This window comes from Perca fluviatilis, chromosome 14 (genome assembly GCF_010015445.1).
Source record: "Perca fluviatilis chromosome 14, GENO_Pfluv_1.0, whole genome shotgun sequence".
NCBI classification, from domain to species: Eukaryota; Metazoa; Chordata; class Actinopteri; order Perciformes; family Percidae; genus Perca; species Perca fluviatilis.
Window position 1 is genome coordinate 20,826,222 of NC_053125.1, and position 25,041 is coordinate 20,851,262.

The following is a 25,041-nucleotide window of genomic DNA, read 5'->3' on the forward strand; positions in this document are numbered from 1 at the left end:
TCAATATTGACGTTTAACATCCATGATGAGAGGCGTTAAAGAAAAAATAAGGCTCTTCAGTCAGTGTCTTTTATATTAAAAACCCATCCGTTTTCTGTACGTCATTTATAAAGCAAAAATAACAACAGATACTCACTAGTTCCAGCTTCACAAAGGTGAGGTTTGGTTTTTTCTCTTATGTATTATTACATTGAATATTTTGGGTGTTTTGGACTGTTGGTCAAACTAAACATGTTTTTTTATAAAAGTAACTGTGTGCACATCCCACCTTCTGGCAGGTGCAGGACAAATGAAAATACTTAAAACGAAAATAATATAATGTCCGCAACACTGCTTTAAACTCCCATATTTAATATAAAAATGCAACGTTTCGACCCAGCTGGGTCTTCTTATAAAAATGCAACGTTTCGACCCAGCTGGGTCTTCTTCGAGCCTGAAGAAGACCCAGCTGGACGCGTTAGTTCTGCCTATATTAAATATGGGAGTTTAAAGCAGTGTTGCGGACATTATATTATTTTCGTTTCAAACTAAACATGTTACCTTGGGCTCTGGAAAGTTATGATGTGAAAATAGTTTTCACTATTTTCTGACATTTTCTAGACTAAACAATTCATCAAAAAAGAAACCAGATTATTCAATAATAAATTTATTTGTTAGTTGTAGCCCTCCAAGACTATACTCACTAATTTCCTAACTAAAAAATAAGTTGACTCTACAAAATATTTTAATCAGTAAGGTCACCTTTTGTTCTCTTTGGTTAATTATTTTGGTTAAGTTTCTTTAGGTGTATAGTATCAAAAAAGTGAAACATTTTCATTACACTTTTAACTATTATAATAATAATTAATAATAAAAAAAATCAAATGTCACATTTGAGAAGCTGTTATTTGGCATTTTTATAATAATTGGGTATCAACATTCTTCCCAGTCAACGGGCAAATCAATCTAAGCATCTTGATCACACATTCTTATAAATTATAGTACCACTATCAGTCAAAAAAAAAAAAACATTCTTATTATTTAACAAAAGGATAACAAATGTTGTAACTTTTCTTTCAAAATTGCTTTATTTCTTCCCGTATTTTTTCGAGCAAAGTTTTTTTATGATTCCTTTTTTTATATTAATGTAATTAAAAAAAGATAAAACTTGGGATTTTTTTTGTCTTAATGTACAAGCAAGAAAAAACAAGTTTAGGAAATAACAATGAACATAAAAGAATCCCTGCACGATAACACTGTAAAAAAGAAAAAGAACAAAAGCATTAGAGTGGAATCAAACACCTCTAGTTTACAGTTCCTTAATTTAGACGCGCACGCGCACACGCACGCGCACACACACACACACACACACACACACACACACACACACGTTTAGTTTAGGTGAATGGTGAGATAGAGAGTTTCAGGGAACAAGCTGGGAAGGAATGGAAAACACCATGTGTCAAACGAACAGATGTATCATTCATACACAAACACAATTTTTCTCCCATTGACATTTTTAAAGCATGCAATGCAACGATCCTCTCAATGATGGTCTAGAGTGTCAACAATACTGTTTCATTTGTCTTTTTCCGAGGCCTGCACAACGACGCCCACAAAGTCTGACTCCACTTTTTTTCAAACGCACTCTACGCCGTCATTGTCTACCCTAACAATACTATTCACACGCAGTCCGAGTCCGACGTGGGTCACTTCATGGCACGACAGAGAAGACCTCACAAATCCGTAAATGTTGAGCATAAAGACAGCTCATCTTGGTATAAGTAATGGATTCCTATTTCCATTATTAGCAGAGCACACTGCTGGTGTTTGACAGATAAAGATATGTGTCCCTTGGTAAATATAAATCACTTCTGTAATTTGTTTTCTTGAAAATATGGAGTAGCAGGTAAAGAGAGGCCCATTTTTACTAAGAAACTCCAAAAGACTGAGTGACCAAGTCAAAATTCTGAGATAAAAAGTCATAATATCTCAGAATTTTGTATTAAGTATGTTTGGCTTTTTATTTCAAATTAGATTTTTTTTTTTTTTTTAAATCTCATAAATTTAACAAAAATTTGGTTAACCTCATAATTATGACTTTGGACTTAATAAGTCAAAAATAGATTTTTTTAGCCAATAACTTTGACTAAGTAAATCATAATTTTGACTTTGTATCTTTTAATTTTGACTTAGGAAGTACAATTGAAAATTGACATTTTTATAGATCTAATCATTTTGAATATATTATTTCACAAGTTTCACTTTTCATCTTTTAATTTGACTTAGGAAGTCAAATGTACGGTGAGTCAAAATTAAGAGGTGGCAAACGCAAATGTTGAGCATTTTTATTGTCATGACAGTTTCATTTATCTTTTGACCTTCTCCTGGCAAAAATGGGACTCCATACAGGAGAATAGATTGTGAGAAAAAGCAGCAAGTTCAGACCAACACTGTTTACCAATTACCAAGAAAATAATTCAGTCTCCGCTTTGGATAAAACAAATTCTGAGGATTGTGCATTTACTATGTATATGGTGGATATGCTAAGAAAGGAGGCCCCTATTGATATGCCATTAAATGATAACCATTTTTTTCTTAAATGTTACACTCTCAAGTAAACAGAATCACATACTGATTTTCCTTAAATGAACCAGTAAGCAGGTTTAAAACTAGAGGCTCCTCCCTTCCTTTGAAACACTGTTATTAAGTAGTATTGTAATAAACTTCACTGTGTTTTCAAGGAGGAAAAAAACTACAGAAAACACTAATTTCAGGCATTCAGCCTACTCTCAGAGCACTCACATCTGCTTCCAAAATGCATTCAGCAACCCTGAGTCTCGTCAGTGGAACGAAGCGCCCAGCCACAAACACTGGTCCCCTTCTCCAACAAACCATACCTCCCTCAGGTGGAGAAGACAAACACACACACACACACACACACACACACACACACACACACACACACACACACACACACACACACACACACACACACACACACACACACACACACACACACACACACACTTATGTTTTTGCTCGTTCGTGGAATTGTGTTGGCATATTACTGTAGCTTGACATAAGTGGAATGGAAACCTTTGTCGTGACAGAAAAGTGTAAAGATGAAAAGAAAAGGGCTGAAGGGGAGGGAGGTGTTGGGCGTGACAACTGATGCTGCAGCCAATGACAGTCTCTCCTTTTGGGCCCACGCACCCCCCACCCACACACAAACAGGCTCACAGGTCGCCACCATCTCTCCCTTCGCTCACTTCTGCGTGACTGGCTGCGTCTTTAACGCTAGCTTCCTCCGTTTTGTCCAATCAGGAGTAGATGGTGATGACTTCACTTCCTCCACCTCTGACCAACAGAACGCGCTCCAATCCTTCCGTTAGGACCTCGAGGAACTCCATGTCTGGTCGGCAAGTTAAGGAGTGTTTCGGCAGAGTGTAGGTTCCTCTATACTGAGTGTACTGTTGCCACAGGACAAAAACATGTGTTATGGTGAGAGTCTGATTGTCTATCTGTTAGCTGTACTTACAACCCTGTACAGGACAGGCGGGTACAGATAAGGGATGGATGTATGATACTTTGTCCATGTACCATGCGTTGAAATAAAACACGACAACAAAGAAAAAATAACCAGAGACAACAAAGAATGTTTTGTAATATAACAAGATAAAGTGATAAGTTCTGTTGACAAATAGTTTCTTCTGCGAACGGAAATCATTTTGTGCTAATACTTCGACATTTTTTTGAATAACTTTATATACTTTAGGAATGATCCGCAACGTCACTTGTTTCTACAAAGTCTATGAAACGTGGTGTGATGCTCCACTGGCAGATTTTTGTATTTTCTAACATTTTGTGACTTTTAAAGATTAGAAAAGACTTGTGGTGCAATATGGTTCAAATATGCCAATTTTCAGACAGTCTCTCATAGAAGACACTCATGGTGTTGCACTCGGTTGTTCACAAAGCTGACAGAAATGCTGTACGTCACCCTGGCGGGTGGGCGTGAATGCCAGATCGTCGTTTTATTCGGAAAAGTTACAGAAATTGTCAAGACAATTGTCGAGTTTCTGAAGCTATTCGACCATCCAACAAACACTTACACATACTAGTGGCGTAAATATCTCATTTGGTTAATATAATAGAAGAAGTGCATCCCTCAGTGTTTAAGGATACAGTTCTCGTCTCCCTCCGTGTTCCTGGGTGGCCCTGGCATGTTGAGCAGGACAAGCCGGGCATCGTGGGATTTGTTGACAATGACCTCGTTGAGCTTGACGGCGGTGTGCATCCGCCTGACGTTGGAGTGGTCCCTGAATTAAAAAAAACAAAACAAGAATGCATTCAACAAACCTGTCAAATGAACTTACAGGGCTGAGAGAAGTTGTGAATGTGTTCCCTTCCGCTCACGGCCTGATGCTGAGCATGTCTCTGAAGCCCTCCGGGGTGGAGCAGCCAGAGTGGGTGGCTCTGTACTGCGAGGTCTTCTCTTTGGTCCAGGTCATCTGAACTCTTCGGTGATGCTCGGCGCTGCTGCCACCGCCACCGCCGCCGCCGCCACCACCGCCGCCGCTACCGGCGCTCGTCGCCCTGTCTCGCTCCCCGCAGTCGGTGTCGTCGTCATCGTCGGATCCGATGCTCGTCAGCCGCAGCATGGAGTTGCGGTCTTTCACCAGCTGAGCCTGGTTTGACACAAAGACACACAAACCTGTTCCTTTCTAATCTCATCTCAAAACCTTTATTCTACCTCACTCGCTGCCTCCTCCTTCCCCAACTCCTTAGTCTCTGTCTCTCTCACTCTTTGTACCCGTCTGTCTCGGTCTCCTATGGAGGTGTTGCTGACTCCAGCACTCATGTAGCTGGTGGGAAAGACACACCTACAGACAACACAAGGTCACCTAACTTGCTAACACAAAAGACATGCGTCTACTCTAGCACTGGAGGATAACTACAGGGACAGATCTAAAAGAACCTGAGTCAAACGGCAACTAAGGCTGGGCAATATTATCGATATTATATCGATATCTATGTATGAGGCTAGGTATCGTCTTCAATTTTGGATATAGCGTAATATCGCAATATGACACAAGTGGTGTCTTTTCCTGGTTTTAAAGGCTACATTACAGTAAAGTGATGTCATTTTCTGAACTTTCCAGACCATTCTATTATTTGCCTTTAACCACTTAGTCATTATATCCACATTACGGATGATTATTTATTAAAAATCTCATTGAATAAATACTTTTCGAAAGCACCAATAGTCAACCCTACAATATCGCCGCAATATCGTTATCAATGTATTTGGAGAAAAAAAATATCGTGATATTTGATTTTCTCCATATCGCCCAGCTCTAACGGCAACTGAAACTCAGAAGTGACTTATGAAAAAAGGAGAAGTTTTTTCATTAGGTCGAGCCATTTAGAGCAAGGCAGTTTAATAACAAAATGTGCATTTGACCCAGATTGGACAAATTATTAATTGAATCCTTCAGATAAAGAACATTTTAAGAGCTATACAATGTCAGATGAACGATGACTTGAAGTTGAGAGTGTAACAAATGTGAGATATGATCTTACTGATCTCTAATTCATTCTCATTTTGTTTGCCCTTTTCACTACAGAGGCCAAACACCAGGGTCAACTACAGAAAGGCATTCCCTAGTAGCAGTAAGGATCCAGCGTCTTGGTCGAAGACACTTCTTTCCATTGACTATGCCAACATGCTACCTAAAATGTGCATTTATTGGTGTTATTGTTATTGGTATGAATAATAAAATAAATACAGAACCTTTAGACTTTTATTTGGGGTCTTTTTCTGAAGGATTCAGAGGTTTTTGCTGATCTAAAGAAAACTTTGCTTTAACAATGTGTCCAGAATGGCCAAAATGTCCCAACTGCTCTACGTCACTAACTACAGCTGATGTTTTACTACGGTGTAAACTTACATCATCAAAACTCCAGCGTACCCGCTGAGAAGACCAGTGGCAAAAGGAGGTGACATGAATTTTAATAATAAAGCTTAACGGGGCATGCTGCGCCTGCTGATATTTATAAAACGTTTGGTTACACTTTGCTTGAAGGTATCTACATAAAAGTGACATGACACTGTCATGAACGTATCAGAAACATTATAAACAAGTCATAAACGTTTATGACATAACACTTCTTTTAGTAAGTGTCATTCATTTGTCATGACAAGTTAGGGTTAGAGTTAGTGTTAGGGTTCATGTGTCATGACAGTGTCATGTCACTCTTATGTAGATGCCTTCCAATAAAATGTCACCAAAAGTTTAATGAGACAAAACTATTTTTTTGTGCTCCACTTGGGTAGAATGCACCTTAATTGTTATAAGCTATATACCTAGCATTCTTGGACAATTTCTATATCGAATACGACCCTCTCATCTAGTATTGTGTGAAAATATTTTACAGAAATATCCTGCTGTCAGAGGCATTTATAAAATGTGTATCTTGCGTAGACCTAGCAAACTCCAAGACAAAATCAAGACCTTTCTCCATGTTAAGTCTCTCTTTAGCATCTGCTTTTATGTTGAAATCATGGAAGAAAATAACAATCTCAAAGAAAATTACTCATCATTACTGAACTTCCATCATTTGCCTAAGACAAGGCTTTTACGAATGTCTTTCCTCCCCTTTGATTTTCACTGACAAATAATTTTTGCAATTTCATCATGTTTAAGATTTCCATAATATAGTAAATCACTTTTTCTAAACAGTTTTACAAGAGGATAGTGAGCTAACTACCTTTACACTGTCTCAACAACATCCTGTACAATTTATAACTTTTCAATTTTTATAAAAAAAAAAACGCATGAACTCACAGCTGGCCATAACCACTGACCTCACCTGAGACCTTGCAGCTCCACCTGCCTCTGGCCTACTGCTGCCGCTACCAGGATTTCCCTGATAAAATGATGCACGACAATCACAAACACATCAGACGAGTAGGTCACGGCTAATCTCGCATGCACCCGATATTAATAATGAGCCAAATGCTGCTTCACAAATTTTTTAATACAACTTTTAATCCACCTGTAGGAATCATAAACACTGAATAGATCATTTAAAGTGATTAACTACTGGTGGAGGCAGTGTATGCAGTAACCCTTTGTTACTGCCTTGACTGTCTATATGCAAATCTACACCTTCTCCATACACATGAAAATTAACGTTCATGTGCACTTAACCGAGGCTTACCTCTCTTTCCCGGTCTGATTTAGACAGTCGCATCTGTCTGAGCATCTGAGACCTCTGCTCCATCATCAGGGTCCTTTCATAGGTGTATGCACTGATGTCACTGTCATGCTGAGAGGAGGAGAGAGAGAGAGAGAGAGAGAGAGAGAGAGAGAGAGAGAGAGAGAGAGAGAGAGACATATGAAGAGAAGAACATTATTCATGTTTAACAGTTCATGTGAATGTCCCAGAATAATGTGTATTGGCAAGCTATAAATCTAAGACTTGCAGAATCACTGACATCTTTTAAATCACTTTTTAAAACGTATCTTTTTTTTTTTTAATGCAAGCACGTCATTTTATATCCAACATGTCTTTTTAAATGTTATCGCCTTATTTTGTTTATATTACTTTTGGGTATTGCTTTTTTTAGTTTCACTTGTATTGTTGTTATTGTCTGATTTTATTTCACTGCAGTCCTGAAATGTTTTTTATTCCAGTTTCAACCATGTAAAGCACTTTGTTTAGAAAAGTGCTGTATAACTAAAAGTGTATTCGGTATTATTATTATTATTATTATTATTATTATTATTATTATAAGCATTACAGATTTGTTACTTGGGTTGTTGAAATTTTACAGTGTGAAGTAAGGCTGGGCAATGTATCAAATTCATTGTGTTTAGTTTTTAGAATTTTTGTTTTTTCATGATGTGTAAAATGTCTTGAAAATCAAATTATTCCAACGTGCACAAAAAGGTCTTTCACAGTCAAAAAGTCACAAAAGATGATAGCTGCTACATTAGCTGTCTTGAAAATCGTGAATCATCCCCAAGCATGAAAAAATGATGTAGATTTTATTTTCCTGGAAAAGACTTTTGCTAATAATATTTCTGGAAATATCCTGATTAACAACCCCGGTGTTGTGAGAAGCGTACCATCTCAACGACTTCCACCTCAGCCTCAATGCGTAGGTGATAGAGGAAGGTTGCCAGATCCTTCTTCATCTGGATGGAGTTATCCTCCATCTGGGCCACTGTGAAGATTCGCATCCCACACTTACGCCACACCTGAAGAAGAGAGGACATTCAGAGTGATGCAGCAATATTTTCAATGACAAAAAGATATTAAAACGAAATATGTTAAAATACAGAACATGCTCCTACTTTGTGTTGGCGCAGCAGGAAGGGCAGCAGCATCAGCATCCCCCCATCGTGGACGATCCACCAGACGTCGATGTAGCCCTCTGTGCAGGGCTCACTGTTGCTGGGGAACAGGGAGATGTTTTTGGGCACCAGCAGGGCCAAGTGGGCTGCTGTGGTCACCCGCACGGTGTCTGGAAGGAAGAGAGGGGGCGCCGTTAGCCTGCTAACGCTGAAGCAAAAACTACGAGATCAGGAAAAGAAAAAGACCCTCTCGTTTTGGAACTCTGATTTGACAGTTGAGAATGGTTTTCCATCCTCTTCGACTCACTGATGAAGGTCTTCCAGGACTGCGGGTCCTCGCTCTGCCTCCAGGCGTGAGGCCAGCCCATCACCACAGTGTTGGGCTTCATTCCTCCCAGGCCGCTGGACTGGATCATGTGGCTGATGCCTTCGCGCGGCTTCTGGGCCACGATACACTGACAGAAGCCCTTTACGCGCTCCTTATCCATCAGGTGCTTCAGAGTCTGAAATGGGGAAGAATTTAGCACAACTTTCTGTCATCTGAAGATAATCTGATAATCTGCAGACTGACGGGAGCTTCGCATGAAACCCCGTTTCAGAAACGCTGCCCGAGATAGAACTTCCCACCTGTTCAGCAGCGAGGGCCTCGCCGTAGCTTTGGAGGAAGTTTCCAGAGACGACGGTGCCAACGATGGTTAGGCCCTTTCCCGCCTTCAGCTGGTTGGCAAACGTCAGCAGGCGAGGAGACTTGACGTGGGCGTCCTCGTCCAGTTTTAGTAAGACTAACACCTGGGGCCTGGAGAAGAGCGGGCGAGAAGATGAGTGTGCTTAGTGTATTTTAAGACTCAATAGCGGCAGGCTCTCCTACTCAATCTATGGAGAAACTATTGTACGTTCAAAAAGCTCCTTCAGCAGTTTGTGAAACACAACCACACTGAGAAGTGTAGCTTTTGGGAGTCAGATGTTATTCTTTAATCTTACATCACTGAATATATTGACTAAATTTGGTTCACTAGCCTTTGTTTCTTTGGTTTCTTTATTTAGAGCGTTTGGAAAATTGTGCGTTTCGTTGCATAATCCAAGCACAGTCACTCAGGGGCCACTGGCAATGCAAAGAGCTGTATGCTGAACTTTTTGATGGCAGTAAAGATTTATTTTATTTGGTGACAGGTTGTGAGAAAAGAAAGCTTCAGCTCTGTACCTCCAGTTCTTGGTGTGCGGTGGTCCTTCTTCCAACCTCAGGAGGGCATATCGGGCAGCACTGAGCGAGAGACCGCGGATCCCATCCCCCCACTCTTTCTCCGCTCTGATATACACACACACATGGATACATGTTTGTACCGCATGTTGTAAACTGCGTACACTGCGACCTCCCCTGACACACACACACACACACTCACAAAAACCCCCACTGATGATTCACACTGGAAATAGACACACAGATTCTTCTGAACGCACACTTTTACACACACACACACACACACACACACACACCACTCTTGACCATGCCGTACATGTAACATCATGTGGGGGGAATACATCTCCATGGCAACATACCCGTGGTACTCAATGTACTTGTAGATCATGCCAGCGATCACCATGGCAACGATTGCGTAGTACCAGGAGGATATGAACATGAGTGCCAGGCAGATAGTCATCCCCAAAAACGACAAGGTCCTGGACACACCAGAGGCACAGATTAGTGTGTGTACTCTGTGTGTGTGTGTGTGTGTGTGTGTGTGTGTGTGTTGTAGTACCAGTGGTAATAGGAAAAGCGCGGCCTCCAGTTGGGCGACCTCAGGAGGGTCTGGAGGCCACAGGCCAGGTTCACAAACAGATAACACATCAAGAAGAACCTAAATAAAAGAAAGTGAATTAAAAATGAAGCCCCTGAAGGAGAAAGATACAAGTTCCAATAGTGAGATACTTGGGACTGAGACACCCCCTACACACACACACACACACACACACACACACACACACACACACACACACACACACACACACACACACACACACACACACACACACACAGCTCTTGAGCTCGTGTCTCACATTGTAAGGATGGGAGCCACCAGGTCCAGAGAGGCGATGAGAATCCCCAGCTCAGCTATTAGGGCTGTGAGCAGCAGGGCCCAGGTGGGCTCCCCGTTAGCCTTCCCATGGCCAAACACCTGGCAGACACACACACACACACACACACACACACACACACACACACACACACACACACACACACACACACACACACACACACACACACACACACACACACACACACACAAACAGGGAAAGAGTAAAAATAGATATAGGTGCACCAAGCAAATCAGACTGAAAATGGGACAGTTTACCCAGAAGCACAATACATCTTTTTTTTCCCCATCTTACCCAGAGTGCTACCTGTTTGCTCAGATAATTGTAACGAAAAAATGGAATAGCAACGTCGTTTTTTAAACAAAATGAAATGACAATCAATAGGCCATACAGTGAGCTTTTACTCCTAAAATTCGCTTGCTACCCGTCTTATCCCCACATGCTGTAGAGGGCTAAAAGCGTTGACTACAAGGTCTTTGGATCATTGCAATTAACACGGTTATTATATGGTAATTGGAAAGAGACAACAGTTTGAGCACAGCAAAACAAATTGAGCTGCATCACTTAAGCATGAGCATTTAAGCACTTACAGAGAATATCTCCACACCTCAATAAATCACACTGAACCTATCTGAAATAAATGAATAACACTCAAGGTAAGAGGAAACATACATTATGTTACGTAGGAGGAATTCTACTTTAGGATTTCCTCCTGGTATTTCTGCACCGACCTTTTTTGTGAGATGTGATGAAATTTAAACAGTGTGTTTAATTTCACATGCTGTCACGTTTCTTTCTTACTTTTAGTTAAAACAGTGTCCAACAAAACATTTATTTCCCACACTGGAAACAATACTGGCCCAGTGTATGCTTCTACTGGCTCAGAAAAAGAGAGAAAAATAATTTTGTCATATGGTTTTGGTACATAGGTTTTAGTATTGAAATCATGAAACACCGCTAATTTGCTGCAATGCTATGAAGACGAGATGCTCATCAGGCAAATATCAGATATTAAAAGTAAATGTAACAAGACAATTATTATGTTAATTTGGATCCCTGTAATTAAAAATGAGTATTTGCAGCTCTAACCCGGAGGAAGGGGATGATGTTGTCCTTGGCAATAGCCTGTAGAAGTCGGGGAGCGCCGGTCAGCGACTGGAGGCCTGCGCCACATGTTGAGAAGAAAGAGCCAAACACAATGACCCAGGGAGTCGGCCAAGCCAGAGTCCCCACCACCAGGTTCCCTTTGACTGAGTCGCCAAACCTGCGGGAGGGAAATCCATACGTGGTGTTTACAGCTTTTAAAGCAGTGGACAGAAGTATTACAACTATTCTTTTTCAACAAAACACACACAATAAAATGTATCTCTCACACATAACAGGACATAACACACAGATGCAAGAGCAGTTCTACTGACTTGTCTCTGAGGAGCACCCCGTCAATGCAGGTTCCAAACAAGACAACGCTGCTCAGGTCTGGATGGACAGCACTCAGGAAAACGATTCTCAGCGCTCGAATCAAATCAGATCAAGTGCATCCTAAGTGCCCTTTAGACATAATAGAACTATAAAAGGAGCAATTAATTTAGCTAAAATGTGAGACAGACTGTTTCCATAATAAAACAGAGAAAAGCTAGCTGGAGATTCCCTAAACTATTACGATACAACTTGTATTTCATACCATCAAAACAACATGTTGTTGTCGAGTTGCTGAAGGAGGCTAGTACTTCTTTAGCAGGAGGTTTTAAACTCACATTCAAAACTCACATTCAAAAGTGTTGCTGTGTAATCATCGTAGTGAGACAAGAATGTGGGAATGCTACTTTGAGTAGTTTTTGGATACAGACGATGGAGGTGGTGAGGATGGCGAGAATGGTTCCAACGGGGATGGAGCGCTGGGCATCTTTCAGGTCGCCCGACCGGTTGGAACCAGCCATGATTCCTGAGGAAAAGAAGAAAATCATGCTCGTTTAAAATGTATCTAATGAGTGTTGAGAGGTTTTGTGAAAATAAGTGTAAAAATATTCTTCAGATCACGGAGGAGAATCCATCTGTTTTGAACGGTTTACAATTTAAAATTTTACTTAAATTTTGAAATTCAAACCGAATTGCGCAGATTGGAGATTTATTGATCGAGCGAGTAGAAAGAGATCCAAGATGCCTGACAGAATAAGAGTCCTGAAAAAGACATGCTGTACTTGATCCTGAAACAGCATGAATCAACAGCACACCCACTGTGTTCTTCCTGTCAATAATGCATTTTCATAAACAGAATGACGACTACATTATGCTTACAGTGTCTTAAGTGTTTCTATTAAGTTGCACTTAAACACAGCTGGTTTAGCAGACGAGGAAGGGCAAGAAAGTGCCTGTACCTGTGACGGAGGGGAAGAAGATTCCCACCAGCAGTGTGAAGGAGGTGGTGATGTCGGCAAACACGTAAGGCTGCTGAGTGGAGGCCGGATGTGCATCTTGAGTGGAGATAAGGGAGCCTTTCTCCAACACGTCCCCTCGGCTGGGGTAGGAGCTCCACAGGTTCTCTATGAGGAGCAGATTCAATACATGCTCGCTAGTAAGATTATGAGCAGAGTTCTTTAGTGTTGATTCACCGATATACTCCAAAACAGACATACAGTAGATATATAGCAGACATGGCTCTGTACCGACTACTACTACATGTACATGATCCACACATGAGCAGATGAAAAATAGTTTGACCGTCGCACCTATATTTGTGAGAAAATTATAATTTGCGCTTTATTCAAGTGTAATTTCAGTAAGATTTCTACTAAAAGCAACACCATAGTTGTTTTTGTTTACTTCTGTAGCTCAAAGAGCGCTGAATTTCATTTTTAACTGCCTCAATCAGTTAGTTTGTTTGGGTTATTGTGTGACTTTGGGGTTTTAAAGCATCACTAGAGAACTTTTTGTACCTTAAAATAATGTTTCCAAAATCATTTCAGTGGTTCATCAACTCGTAACAGGGTGAACGGCACTTCTGAATTCGCTTTGCGGCCCTCTACCGGCTATAACCCCATTATGCAAGTTTGCCAGATTGGGTAGCAGATCTGTAGTTCAAATGAGACATAATGGGACAGTTCCGCTTCCAACCTGTAGGGGGACCGAAGAGGAAAAGTTCTCTAGTGTTGCTTTAAAAGGGTTAGTTCAGATTCACCAAAGTCACACAATAACGCAAACAAACGAATCGATCGAGAAGCAGTAGACCAGCAACTAGAAACCTGCGTTCTGTGAGGAAAAGTTACTGTTTTTGCCAAAGGAGTCTGGTGACTTTGAAGAGAGACTATATAAAAGCTTCAGATCCCCACGGGAAAGGACTGTCTGACAGCAAGGTAAATCGGTGAAAATATTCTAAATAAAGGTGGGCCTTTTAAGAGGCTTATTAACGCAGTTCCCAAAATGTCAAACTATTACTTTAATATAAACTAAAACTGTAAGCCAACTAAATTATTGAACATAATTTCCGCATGTTTTCTTTACATATGAACGAAAATTTGACAAATGGTTTTGATTGCTTAAATCCTGTTTCTGATTTAGTTGAACATGAAATCTGATTCCTAAAGAGATTCATGAGAGGCCACAACATATCATTGTTTACAGTGAATTAATGCTACTAAATGAGGTAGAACTTTCAATCAAGGTAATATTCATCATGTGCTCACATTATCTACCTTTAACAGTCTTGTCTGCTCCTCTGTGTTTTTTAAATACTTAAATGTGGATATCTCTGTATTGAAATGCTTCACACCTCTCTCTCTCTCTCTCTCTCTCTCTCTCTCTCTCTCTCTCTCTCTCTCTCTCTCTCTCTCTCTCTCTCTCTCTCTCTCTCTCTCTCTCTCTCTCTCTCTCTCTCTCTCTCTCTCTCTCTCTCTCTCACCTGAAATGATCCCACTGGCCAGACCGGGAATCCCTTCGATCTCAGAAAAATTGTTGGAAAGGAAGTATTGGTCACAGGTGGCGTTGATTTCCGGGCCCTGGCAAAACTGCTTCCAAAGATACGTGGTCCTCTCCACCAGATCGGTAGCGAGGCTGGGGTCAAAGGTCGGGATCATTGTGCTGTTTTCTAACGGGAGGAATACAGTGTGTCAAAAATCCTGAACCAGTGTGCGTGACTAAGACACGCTTTTACTTCCCATGATTCTTGCGGGCAATAAGTAAGTAACAAATATCAATGCAAGCCTGGCACCCACCATTAATCAGCGTGAAGTTGTCGTCAACTCTCTCCACTGGCTCTTTGATCTGCAGCAGGATGGTTTTCGCACATTGGTTGTCATCAATTTCATGGCCGTTGATAGTTCGGTTTCCCAGCATGCACACCCTGTTGATGGAAGCCCGTCGGTCAGTCAAAACAGAGAGAGTTAAAAAGGACTGGTCAGCGTTGTACTTTTTAATCCACACTTACGGGAAGTGCGGCGGTTTGAAGGCGGAGACCAGCGCCCCGACGTAGATGGAAACTATGGAGACGATGACGCAGGCTAAGAAGATGGAGGCCAGTTTGTTGACGTACTTCACGCCCACAAAGACCAGCAAGGACATCAGGAGGAGACAGATGGAGCCGTAGACCCGCATGTTGTTCAACATGGCTGCCCCTTCGCCTTCGGGGTGCTTTGACACAAAAATGGCTGCCTTAGGTGCTATGTACATCTGGAAGAGGGAGGGAGAGAACAGTGGATTTTTATTTGATTTTTGCATCAATGTGATCAAGTATCTTCATTTGCCAGGTACTTTATATGCCCGACTAAATCCATTAGATCCAAGATCAATCATCTTTATTTATATAGCACCTTGCAAACATAAACGTAATTGTGCTGAACAGTGATTGAAAAACATCAGACAAGAAAAAGGAATAATAATATGTATAAATGGCTATAGGGACCAATGCACACTAAGATCAACAACAGTAGAAATTATAACACGTTAACACGAATATAAACACTAAAAACAATAAAAAAAATTAAAGATAATAAAATTCTAATTCTAATACACTACGTTAAGATGGTAGTAATGATGAGGACGATAAAGCCAAAACCCACCAGAAGGATCTCAATGGCTCCCAGGATGTACATGGCTCCAGCGAAGGTGGTGCCCAAGTAGAAACACAGGCCCACCGCCCCCCCAAACTCTGGACCCAGAGAGCGACTAATCATGAAGTAGGCGCCTCCCGCTGGAGGGGGAGGGAGAGAGAGAGAGAGAAAAGAAAGAAAGAAAGAAAGAAAGAAAGAAAGAAAGAAAGAAAGAGAGAGAGAGAGAGAGAGAGAGAGAGAGAGAGAGAGAGAGAGCAGGGCAGGTTGTACATCAGGGTGGAAAGAAGTGGAAATTGTGAGGGAGAGGAAAAGCAGGGTGGTAGAAAATTAAAGATAGAATGTAAAGAGAAGAGAGGGAGGAGAAGAAGGACAAGAGGAAGAGATGGGACATAAAAGAGAGAGAGAGAGAGGGATTGATGTTAGTCAACATTATGATGTTAGAAGGTAAAGAGAGAGAGAAGAGGACAGCTGATGAGGGAAGTCATCCTATGCTTGAAGAAATAAGCATAATGTTCTACATGACACATTGGAGTAAGAAGACAGAGCAGGTCTTTGGTCAAATGGTATCTGCAAATGACAAATTAGTAGTACTGCATCCTAAAGTAAACTCTTGATTGTCTTTAGGGCTGGTATCAGACCTCAGTACGATATTTGGTACCGTCTGAAATGTGTCCTTAGCACCAGGAATCGAAAACTGACTGAACAGATTTATAGTTTTGTTTACTTGTTCTCTGATCTGTTTCTGATTTACAATAAATTATTGCCATTTTTTTTCTTCTGTTTTTCTGCTTATGTTAAAGCAACACTAGAGAACTTTTCCCGCTTCGGTCCCCCTACAGGTTGGAAGCAGAATTGTCCATAACCGCTGTCGTAATGTCTCATTATGTCTCATTCAAAAGACATTCAGATCCGCTACCCGATCTGGCAAACTTGCATAATGTAATTTAATGGACAATTCCACTTCCAACCTGTAGGGGGACCGAAGCGGGAAAAGTTCTCTAGTGTTGCTTTAAAGGGTTATTTCTGGGGGTTTCAACATTGACCCTATTTTCCCATGAATATGTGTTTAAGTGACTAAACTTAAGTCAAGATTTCAAATCTTTCTAATTGATCCAGTATTGAGCAAGAACGCTGTAAACCGGGCAGCAATGTAATAATATTAGGCAAATGCACACGGTTAATGTGTGTCCACTAAAAGGGCTTGTATTTGCCACTGGCAGGCTCAGATTGTTAATAGAACATATAATAAGTGTCAAATTGTGTTCTAAATGTCCTGGTGCACGCGGCATTGCCCTAGACAACTGGTACTCCAAGTTAGCTAAAAAAAACATCAACATTACGTTTAATTTGCTGATACAATTTGAACCAGTTATTTAAAAAACAAAAACAAAAAACACACACACACACAAGAGGGAATCATACAAGTAAGAGAAACTGCTAATTCTACTAATGACTGTAGGCTCAGAGTTCAGTGTTTGGTTTCCAAAATGCAACCCTTTGACAAAAAGTGCTTGCATATTTCCAAAGACAAAGACAATAAAAGCAATGTTAACAAAAAAAGTGGGCATATGAATGTGCTACAAAAACTGTCTCAACAATCATCTCACTGAATTTGGAAAACAAAAGCGAATGATATTTAGCGGAAGGCTGTATTTAGGAAGCCAAACACCTTTGTTTACTCCTGGACATTAACCACAGTAAACTACATACAGTGAGGAAAATAAGTATTTGAACACCCTGCTATTTTGCAAGTTCTCCCACTTGGAAATCATGGAGGGGTCTGAAATTGTCATCGTAGGTGCATGTCCACTGTGAGAGACATAATCTAAAAAGAAAAATCCAGAAATCACAATGTATGATTTTTTAACTATTTATTTGTATGATACAGCTGCAAATAAGTATTTGAACACCTGTCTATCAGCTAGAATTCTGACCCTCAAAGACCTGTTAGTCTGCCTTTAAAAGGTCCACCTCCACTCCATTTATTATCCTAAATTAGATGCACCTGTTTGAGGTCGTTAGCTGCATAAAGACACCTGTCCACCCCATACAATCAGTAAGAATCCAACTACTAACATGGCCAAGACCAAAGAGCTGTCCAAAGACACTAGAGACAAAATTGTACACCTCCACCAGGCTGGAAAGGGCTACGGGGAAATTGCCAAGCAGCTTGGTGAAAAAAGGTCCACTGTTGGAGCAATCATTAGAAAATGGAAGAAGCTAAACATGACTGTCAATCTCCCTCGGACTGGGGCTCCATGCAAGATCTCACCTCGTGGGATCTCAATGATCCTAAGAAAGGTGAGAAATCAGCCCAGGACTACACGGGAGGAGCTGGTCAATGACCTGAAAAGAGCTGGGACCACCATTTCCAAGGTTACTGTTGGTAATACACTAAGACGTCATGGTTTGAAATCATGCATGGCACGGAAGGTTCCCCTGCTTAAACCAGCACATGTCAAGGCCCGTCTTAAGTTTGCCAATGACCATTTGGATGATCCAGAGGAGTCATGGGAGAAAGTCATGTGGTCAGATGAGACCAAAATGGAACTTTTTGGTCGTAATTCCACTAACCGTGTTTGGAGGAAGAAGAATGTGTACCATGCCAAGAACACCATCCCTACTGTGAAGCATGGGGGTGGTAGCATCATTCTTTGGGGGTGTTTTTCTGCACATGGGACAGGGCGACTGCACTGTATTAACCCTTGTGTTGTCCTTCGGGTCCCAGTGACCCGAAGGACAACACAAGGATTATGTACTTCCGTTTACTTTGTTGAGAATTGCTCTCTAAACAAGGGTTAATACAGCACCTTAGTTCTTGTTTGTACAGCATTTTGGTCAGCTTAAACTGTGCTTAAATGTGTTCTAGAAATAAACTTTACTTACTTACTTTACAAGAAACAGGGTTTAGAGAGCAATTCTCAACAAAGTAAAGGGAAGTACATAATCCTTGTGTTGTCCTTCGGGTCACTGGGACCCGAAGGACAACACAAGGGTTAAGGAGAGGATGACCGGGGCCATGTATTGCGTATATGTATATATTTTGGGGAACAACCTCCTTCCCTCAGTTAGAGCATTGAAGATGGGTCGAGGCTGGGTCTTCCAACATGACAATGACCCGAAGCACACAGCCAGGATAACCAAGGAGTGGCTCTGGAAGAAGCATATCGAGGTTCTGGCGTGGCCTAGCCAGTCTCCAGACCTAAACCCAATAGAGAATCTTTGGAGGGAGCTCAAACTCCGTGTTTCTCAGCGACAGCCCAGAAACCTGACTGATCTAGAGAAGATCTGTGTGGAGGAGTGGGCCAAAATCCCTCCTGCAGTGTGTGCAAACCTGGGGCCTGTTTCACAAAAGCAGAATATCTAAATCCAGGATAACTGATAAAGCGAAGCTTGACCTAGTCTAATCTGTGCATCCTGGCTTGGTGCGTTTCACGAAGGCCGAGCCAGGCTGAGGAGGAGCGACTAGGTTGAGCCAGGCTGAAGTCATTCAGATAGATGCGCGTCCACGGCTTTCCTCAAAAGACCGCGAGGTCGATCACAGATTTAGTGATGCCAAAATGGAGAATACGTATTGTACATACTTTATACAGAGTGAGCAGCAGCTTCTTGTGGAAGTATGATGACGGAAACACATGATTTGTATAAAAGAAAAGAAACACCGCTGTAATGAAACAGCGAAAAAGCGCAGCAGACGATCACGGACCGACTGAATGCGTAAGCAGCCTAAACATAACTAACCACTGCTCTGAATTGAAACCGCTATAATCATACCATTCAAGGATTAGGCTACAAATCATTTTCACAAATTAACAGTTGTACTCTTTGCCTTGAAATTTACCATCAAGATCAATTTTCTACAACGCTAAAATATGATGCGTAAATATCTCTTTTTTTTTTTTTTTTTTTTTTTTTTTTTTTTTTTTTTTTTTTTTTTTTTTTCTCTCTCTCTTCTAATATAAATTTCCTAAGTCATATTAACTTCCACTGCTCGCTTTTAATGCAAAGTGTAGCATACAACTGTTCGTTTTTGCAAATGACAGTGACTCATTGAATGGTTTCAGTTAAGAGCAGTAGTTCATAAATGGATATTTTTAGACTAGCATTCAGTCGGTCCGCTATTATCTGCCATGCTTTTTCGGCATTTTTTTTTATTTTTATAGAGGACGAGTTGCTTTTTTCTCTACATATTATATGCCTTGCTCCCTCATATACTGTATGGACATAGAAAATAAAGACACTGAAGAAATTGGATAAAAATCTAGAAACTATAAAGATAATTAAGTGATAAATTCCATGCACACATGTAAACATGAATGGAACAGAGTATATTCATCAGTTATTTCCCCAGCAAAAAGTTCAAAAACCATTGAGTTGTCCTCTACCTGTTATATGAATGTACAGTAGCCTACATCACTAGATAGTTACTGGTCCAGGAACAAAACTATAATTTGGGAGGATTGTACAATAAGAATATGTTCTTAAAATTGTTCAATCCTCCCAAATTATAGTCCCAGTTTACTGGACAACACAAATTGTGTGCTAAGAATTCCAAATACAATGCACATGAAAGAGGAATAAACACGATCCTTATTGTTAAAGAATAATAAAAAAATAAATTCTCAACTAAAATAATTCAAGGTGCATTGGTCAACTATAGAAATGTACAGCATTGTATGTTAGCCCCTTAGTAACAGACTTCATTTGAAACACATTTGAAATTTTATCAGCCTTTTCTAATCATCTCAAAAACTGCCATAATATATTCATCAAACTTCTAACAACAATATGAACATCAGTCTTCATACAGCAATATAACAGTAACAATGACTGTCACATGAATAATTATAAAAAATAATGGTCACAACTTTAACTAATAACTTTTCTTAAATGAACAGCAATATGCTGTATTTTAATCCAGGCTGATAATAACAATAGGGTAAAACCAGTGCTGGGTGAACGGAAAAGGTTCCAGGATTAAATAAATCCTGGCTGTTAGCCTGGTCAGGAGCAGGCTAGCTGCACAGAATAAATCTCCATGGTGATTTATGTGCCTCCGCTTTTGTGAAACCGAGTCAAGGCTAAATTGAGCCAGGATAACTGGGAAATCCCGGCTTAATCCCTTATCTTGGTTTTGTGAAACAGGCCCCTGGTGAAAAACTACAGGAAACGTTCGACCTCTGTAATTGCAAACAAAGGCTACTGTACCAAATATTAACATTGATTTTCTCAGGTGTTCAAATACTTATTTGCAGCTGTGTCATACAAATAAATAGTTAAAAAATCATACATTGATTTCTGGATTTTATTTTTTTAGATTATGTCTCTCACAGTGGACATGCACCTACGATGACAATTTCAGACCCCTCCATGATTTCTAAGTGGGAGAACTTTCAAAATAGCAGGGTGTTCAAATACTTATTTTCCTCACTGTAAATACAGTTTCAACTACCATCTGAGACTAGATGGTGAGAAAGCACGAGATGTTGTTTAGGTGAGAGAGAGGAAAAAAAACAGCATGGAATGAAATGTCTGATGCCAAACAAGACACATTAGATTAATTCTCTATGTTACCGAGGGTTTTCATTCTACGGTCAATTATCGAAATGTCACATGCTAGTGGAAATATCACACTACTTTGACATTTGGGATACTTGTCTAGAGGCGTTCCAGTGAGAGGTAAAGTCACTGGCGGATAAATAGCCTGGGTTTTTAATGTGTGTACAGACAGACAGGGAAGAAGGTAGACAGAGGGAGAGACAGGACAAACAGAAATAACACCCATTAGAAACACATAATGTACTTTATCAGCTGGGAGAGGAGGGAGAGGGGAAAACAACCTGGACAATTCAAATGAACATCTACAGAGGCCACTTGGCTGAGTAAACTCAAAACGGCCGCCATCGAAAAGTTTGATCATCGTGGGACTAGCTGTGTGAGAGTCAGATTACCACAGCACACCAGTGCCACATGTAGTTAAAGGAAGGGAGGGGAAAGAGTGGAACGTGGAGGAATACCTGGTACAACTCCATTAGTGGCGATTGCACTCATGGATATTGCCGTCAACAACGTCTGCAGAGAGACAGAAAGAGACAGAGTTTACAAAAAAAAAATGTTTTAGAGTTTAAATTTCCGTCTCGTCGTGCATATCTGGCAACATAGCTGGGCACTCAAAAATACTCACACAGCAACAGCATATGAAGACAATGCAGAGGGCCTGCAGCACCCCAGCACTTCCCACCACCCAGGTCAGCCGCAGGAACAGGATGACACCGAAGATGTTCTGGAGGCAAGGCAGGTAAACTCCCATAAACGTCCCCATCTGTGGCGACTGGAAGGTAGATACCACAGAGACACAAGGACAAAAGTCAACTTCAATTGATTATTCAGCAACAGAGGATTATGGTCTTACGAAATGTTGTTGTTGGGGTTTTTAAGCTCCATTTAGACAAACTCAGAGAAACACAGCACATACTACAGCAGGGATTTTAAAGTGGATGTTCATTTATACTATAGTAACTTATATTGCTGCAAAGAAACTCCTGCACACTGTCTAACTTGCAAAAAACTGTTTAAAAACATAAAGTTTAATATTAAAACTTTACATTTATTAAACTTTATATTTTTTTGCAATTTAGACAGTGTGCGGGAAATTCGTTGAAATGTTTAGATTCAGCTTTCCCAGACGTGCAATCAGAACAGGGTGGAAATGGCAAATTACTTTGAACCACCCCAGCAGACTGTCTTATCTAGGCCAGTCGGCTTCTTATCAGCAAGGATTGCAGTGCAGATCAGGGTCACGGCCTACTGTACTTCAATTTGAGATGCTGAGTCAAGAGGGCAACAGCGGGAGATACCAATTTGTCTCAGAGTTACTCAATATGTTCGTTATAATTGCTGTAGTATAAGAACAAGACAAGTGCATTTGGGATCATATACTATGTATGGGGCATCAAAGTCCTACAGTACATTTAAAAGCTTAGCTTTGTGCAGGAGGCACGTTGCTTCACTGAGATCAACGTTACTTATATACAAAAATGTATTTAATTCCACAAAAAAAAGAGAGCTCATAAAATAGGACAGTTACATTTGTCCATATGAATTTTTGGGAGTTGGATCGGCAAAGATTCTGATATAATAGACACTGTGGATGCGCCTCTGTTTATATGCTTTACTGTGCTTTTATGTTTGTGGTTTTACTGCCCAACAAAAGTCTATTAGCAGTTTTTTTGAGTGCTACCTTGCTGGCTTTCTTCTTCTCGCCGATGCTCTCGGCCTCCTCGTGTTCCCTGGCCCCCTGCGTCAGGTTGGTGTAGTTGGCCAGGCGATTGAGCAGAGAAGACACCTTCGGCCGAGTGTCCATCTCCTCCTGTGGTATAAAAAGAAGGTGTTAAAAGGGGAGGAGGTAACAAGAGGGAGGAGTGGGGAATTAAGGGTGGTGGAGGGAGATGGCAAAGAGAGAAATGGGGTGGAAAGAGATAAAGAACAGGGGTTGACAGAAGGTGAAGGACAGCAGAGAAGGGGGGAGGAATGAGATAGCCAGGGGATGAAGAAGAATGGGAAGAGTAGTAAGCGCAAAGGCAGAAAAATAAAAGATAAGAGGTAAAAAAAAATTAAAAAAAACAGGAGAGAAAGAGGCATACTGAATGACTTGTTAAAGAAGTGGGAGGTAGAAGACATAGCTGATTCCAGGAAACTTCAAAATCTATAAAAATTTGAATTATCTACACCCACCAGCAAAATGCTGGTTTATTTTTGTCTCTAGTTTTGCAGACACTTAACACTAAATAAACAGCCACGATTTGGAGGGGTTCTGTTTGTATCCATGTAATTCAAGTTACATCTTAACGTGGCCACAATATGGTTTCCTACCTCTGATACAAACCAAAGTTTAGAGAACATTTATAACATGGTTATAATGTGCTTTTACAGGATAACTGCTCAATCAATGTTGCGTTTCAAACCTCAAACAAGGCCAAGTTTCTGTCGTAGAAGTCATCGTCATCCACCCCATGAGTGTTGTTGATGTACACACTGGAGATTTTGGAATGTCCATCTGCTAGACACAAAGAAAGAGAGTACGAATGAAAAGGAAAGCAGGGAACCATCTTTAAAAGGACAGGTTGACAACTTTTCAAGTCCGTTTTGAAACACTGAGATAGATTGTTCTTGTTCATAGTGGCCATTTTGTTATCCTTTATTAATACGCTTTCAATGTAAGCGTTTCTTTGTTGGGCAGCAGAAGAGGAATAGTAACAAAAGATGGAAAAAAGAGTGGCCGGGTTAGCTCAGTTGGTAGAGCAGGCGCACATATATAGAGGTGTATGCCTCGACGCAGAAGGTCCAGGGTTTGAGTCCGACCTGTGGCGATTTCCTGCATGTCTTCTCTCTCTCTCTCTCTCTCTCTCTCCCTTTCGTATCTAGCTGTTCTTTCCGTTAAAGGCTGAAATGCCCAACAACAAAAAAAGATATTTGAAAAAATCTTTGAAAGATATTTACTTGATTTGATTTACTCAGACTACTAATATATATAATATAATATCGTCAGATATATTTTTTTAAACATATTTGGGCACAGAACGAGGACTGTGGATTTTGTCCCCCATCAATCACACATTTTAAATGTTAACTGAAGGGATTTCTTAATGTCCGGTATGAACTGGAGGAATCATTATAGCAAGCATAATCAAGTTACGGTGATGATGTACACAGTTTTGGTCAAAAGGATTTCCATTGACTTTAAAGCCTCTGAACACCCACACTGGTGTTTTCAGTTATTCTGGCTGATTAGACTCTGTTCAGGTTGAAGGTGGGCCAGAGCTTTGATGGGAACTTATTAGGTCACAAATTCTTTCTACCAATAAGGATGACAAAGGTGTCATTTGTCCCGCCCTAACAGATGCAACAACACTAACAGTGGACTCAGGAAGATGTCAATCACTCAGTCTAGCCACACCCACACAGTCCTGGAAAATGTCCAATCAGCCACATTAACTATAACCACCTGTGTGGGTGTTCAGTGCCTTTAAATCAATTTTCATGACCGTACGTGAAAAGTGCGAGAAATCGATAAGAGAGGCAAAAAATACCACTAAGGGCTAGCTGGCCATCAGCGAACAACTGAAAGAACTAAAACATTGCTGGAAAATCTTGTACAGTAAAAGTACATCTGCTACTTTAGGGAGTAACTGATTCTGATTAATCAATGATTTAAATAGTCGTTAGTAGCAGTCTTAAAGCAAAGCCTGTTTCAAAGTTCATATTGGCCGTTGCTTTAAGACAGGCTTGAAAATTGTAAGCCTATCCTTTAACTTTTCTCTCTCCTGCGGACACACACACACACACACACACACACACACACAAAACAACACACACACACACACACACACACACACACACACACACACACACACACACACACACACACACACACACACACACACAGTTTGATGCAATGGCCACCGTGTCGCCAGTTCAGTTCCGCCTCAGTCAGCACAGACCACTGCATCAGCAGCACCTGAGTCAGCAATATCACTTCCCTCCCTGCTCCGCCACACTCA

The 25,041-nt window shown here is 40.7% G+C and overlaps 1 protein-coding gene across 8 annotated transcripts in view; it reads right to left on the bottom strand.

Moving 5' to 3' along the window:
• Positions 1 to 1,061: 1,061 nt before the first annotated feature.
• The window catches only part of LOC120573300 (solute carrier family 12 member 6-like), a 36,607-nt gene continuing 12,627 nt past the window's right edge, over positions 1,062 to 25,041 (bottom strand). For 3 of the 8 annotated variants that reach the window (XM_039822954.1, XM_039822957.1, XM_039822955.1), the window contains exons 3-28: positions 23,446 to 23,537; positions 22,722 to 22,850; positions 21,666 to 21,812; positions 21,499 to 21,553; positions 15,491 to 15,621; positions 14,860 to 15,101; positions 14,648 to 14,775; positions 14,335 to 14,520; positions 12,815 to 12,979; positions 12,283 to 12,381; positions 11,858 to 11,915; positions 11,529 to 11,703; positions 10,401 to 10,519; positions 10,103 to 10,201; positions 9,903 to 10,022; positions 9,547 to 9,651; positions 8,973 to 9,141; positions 8,653 to 8,848; positions 8,346 to 8,515; positions 8,118 to 8,249; positions 7,207 to 7,314; positions 6,856 to 6,912; positions 5,934 to 5,957; positions 4,399 to 4,670; positions 4,168 to 4,301; positions 2,845 to 3,394 (exon numbers count right to left, since the gene is read on the bottom strand). In XM_039822954.1, the coding sequence (XP_039678888.1) occupies positions 3,303 to 3,394; positions 4,168 to 4,301; positions 4,399 to 4,670; positions 5,934 to 5,957; positions 6,856 to 6,912; positions 7,207 to 7,314; positions 8,118 to 8,249; positions 8,346 to 8,515; positions 8,653 to 8,848; positions 8,973 to 9,141; positions 9,547 to 9,651; positions 9,903 to 10,022; positions 10,103 to 10,201; positions 10,401 to 10,519; positions 11,529 to 11,703; positions 11,858 to 11,915; positions 12,283 to 12,381; positions 12,815 to 12,979; positions 14,335 to 14,520; positions 14,648 to 14,775; positions 14,860 to 15,101; positions 15,491 to 15,621; positions 21,499 to 21,553; positions 21,666 to 21,812; positions 22,722 to 22,850; positions 23,446 to 23,537 (3,404 nt within the window). In that variant the 3' untranslated portion in view covers positions 2,845 to 3,302. Of the gene's footprint in view, positions 1,236 to 2,844; positions 3,395 to 4,167; positions 4,302 to 4,398; positions 4,671 to 5,933; positions 5,958 to 6,850; positions 6,913 to 7,206; positions 7,315 to 8,117; positions 8,250 to 8,345; positions 8,516 to 8,652; positions 8,849 to 8,972; positions 9,142 to 9,546; positions 9,652 to 9,902; positions 10,023 to 10,102; positions 10,202 to 10,400; positions 10,520 to 11,528; positions 11,704 to 11,857; positions 11,916 to 12,282; positions 12,382 to 12,814; positions 12,980 to 14,334; positions 14,521 to 14,647; positions 14,776 to 14,859; positions 15,102 to 15,490; positions 15,622 to 21,498; positions 21,554 to 21,665; positions 21,813 to 22,721; positions 22,851 to 23,445; positions 23,538 to 25,041 lie in introns of those variants that run through there. The other 5 variants (XR_005641682.1, XM_039822959.1, XM_039822958.1 and 2 more) reach the window with 5 other exon arrangements.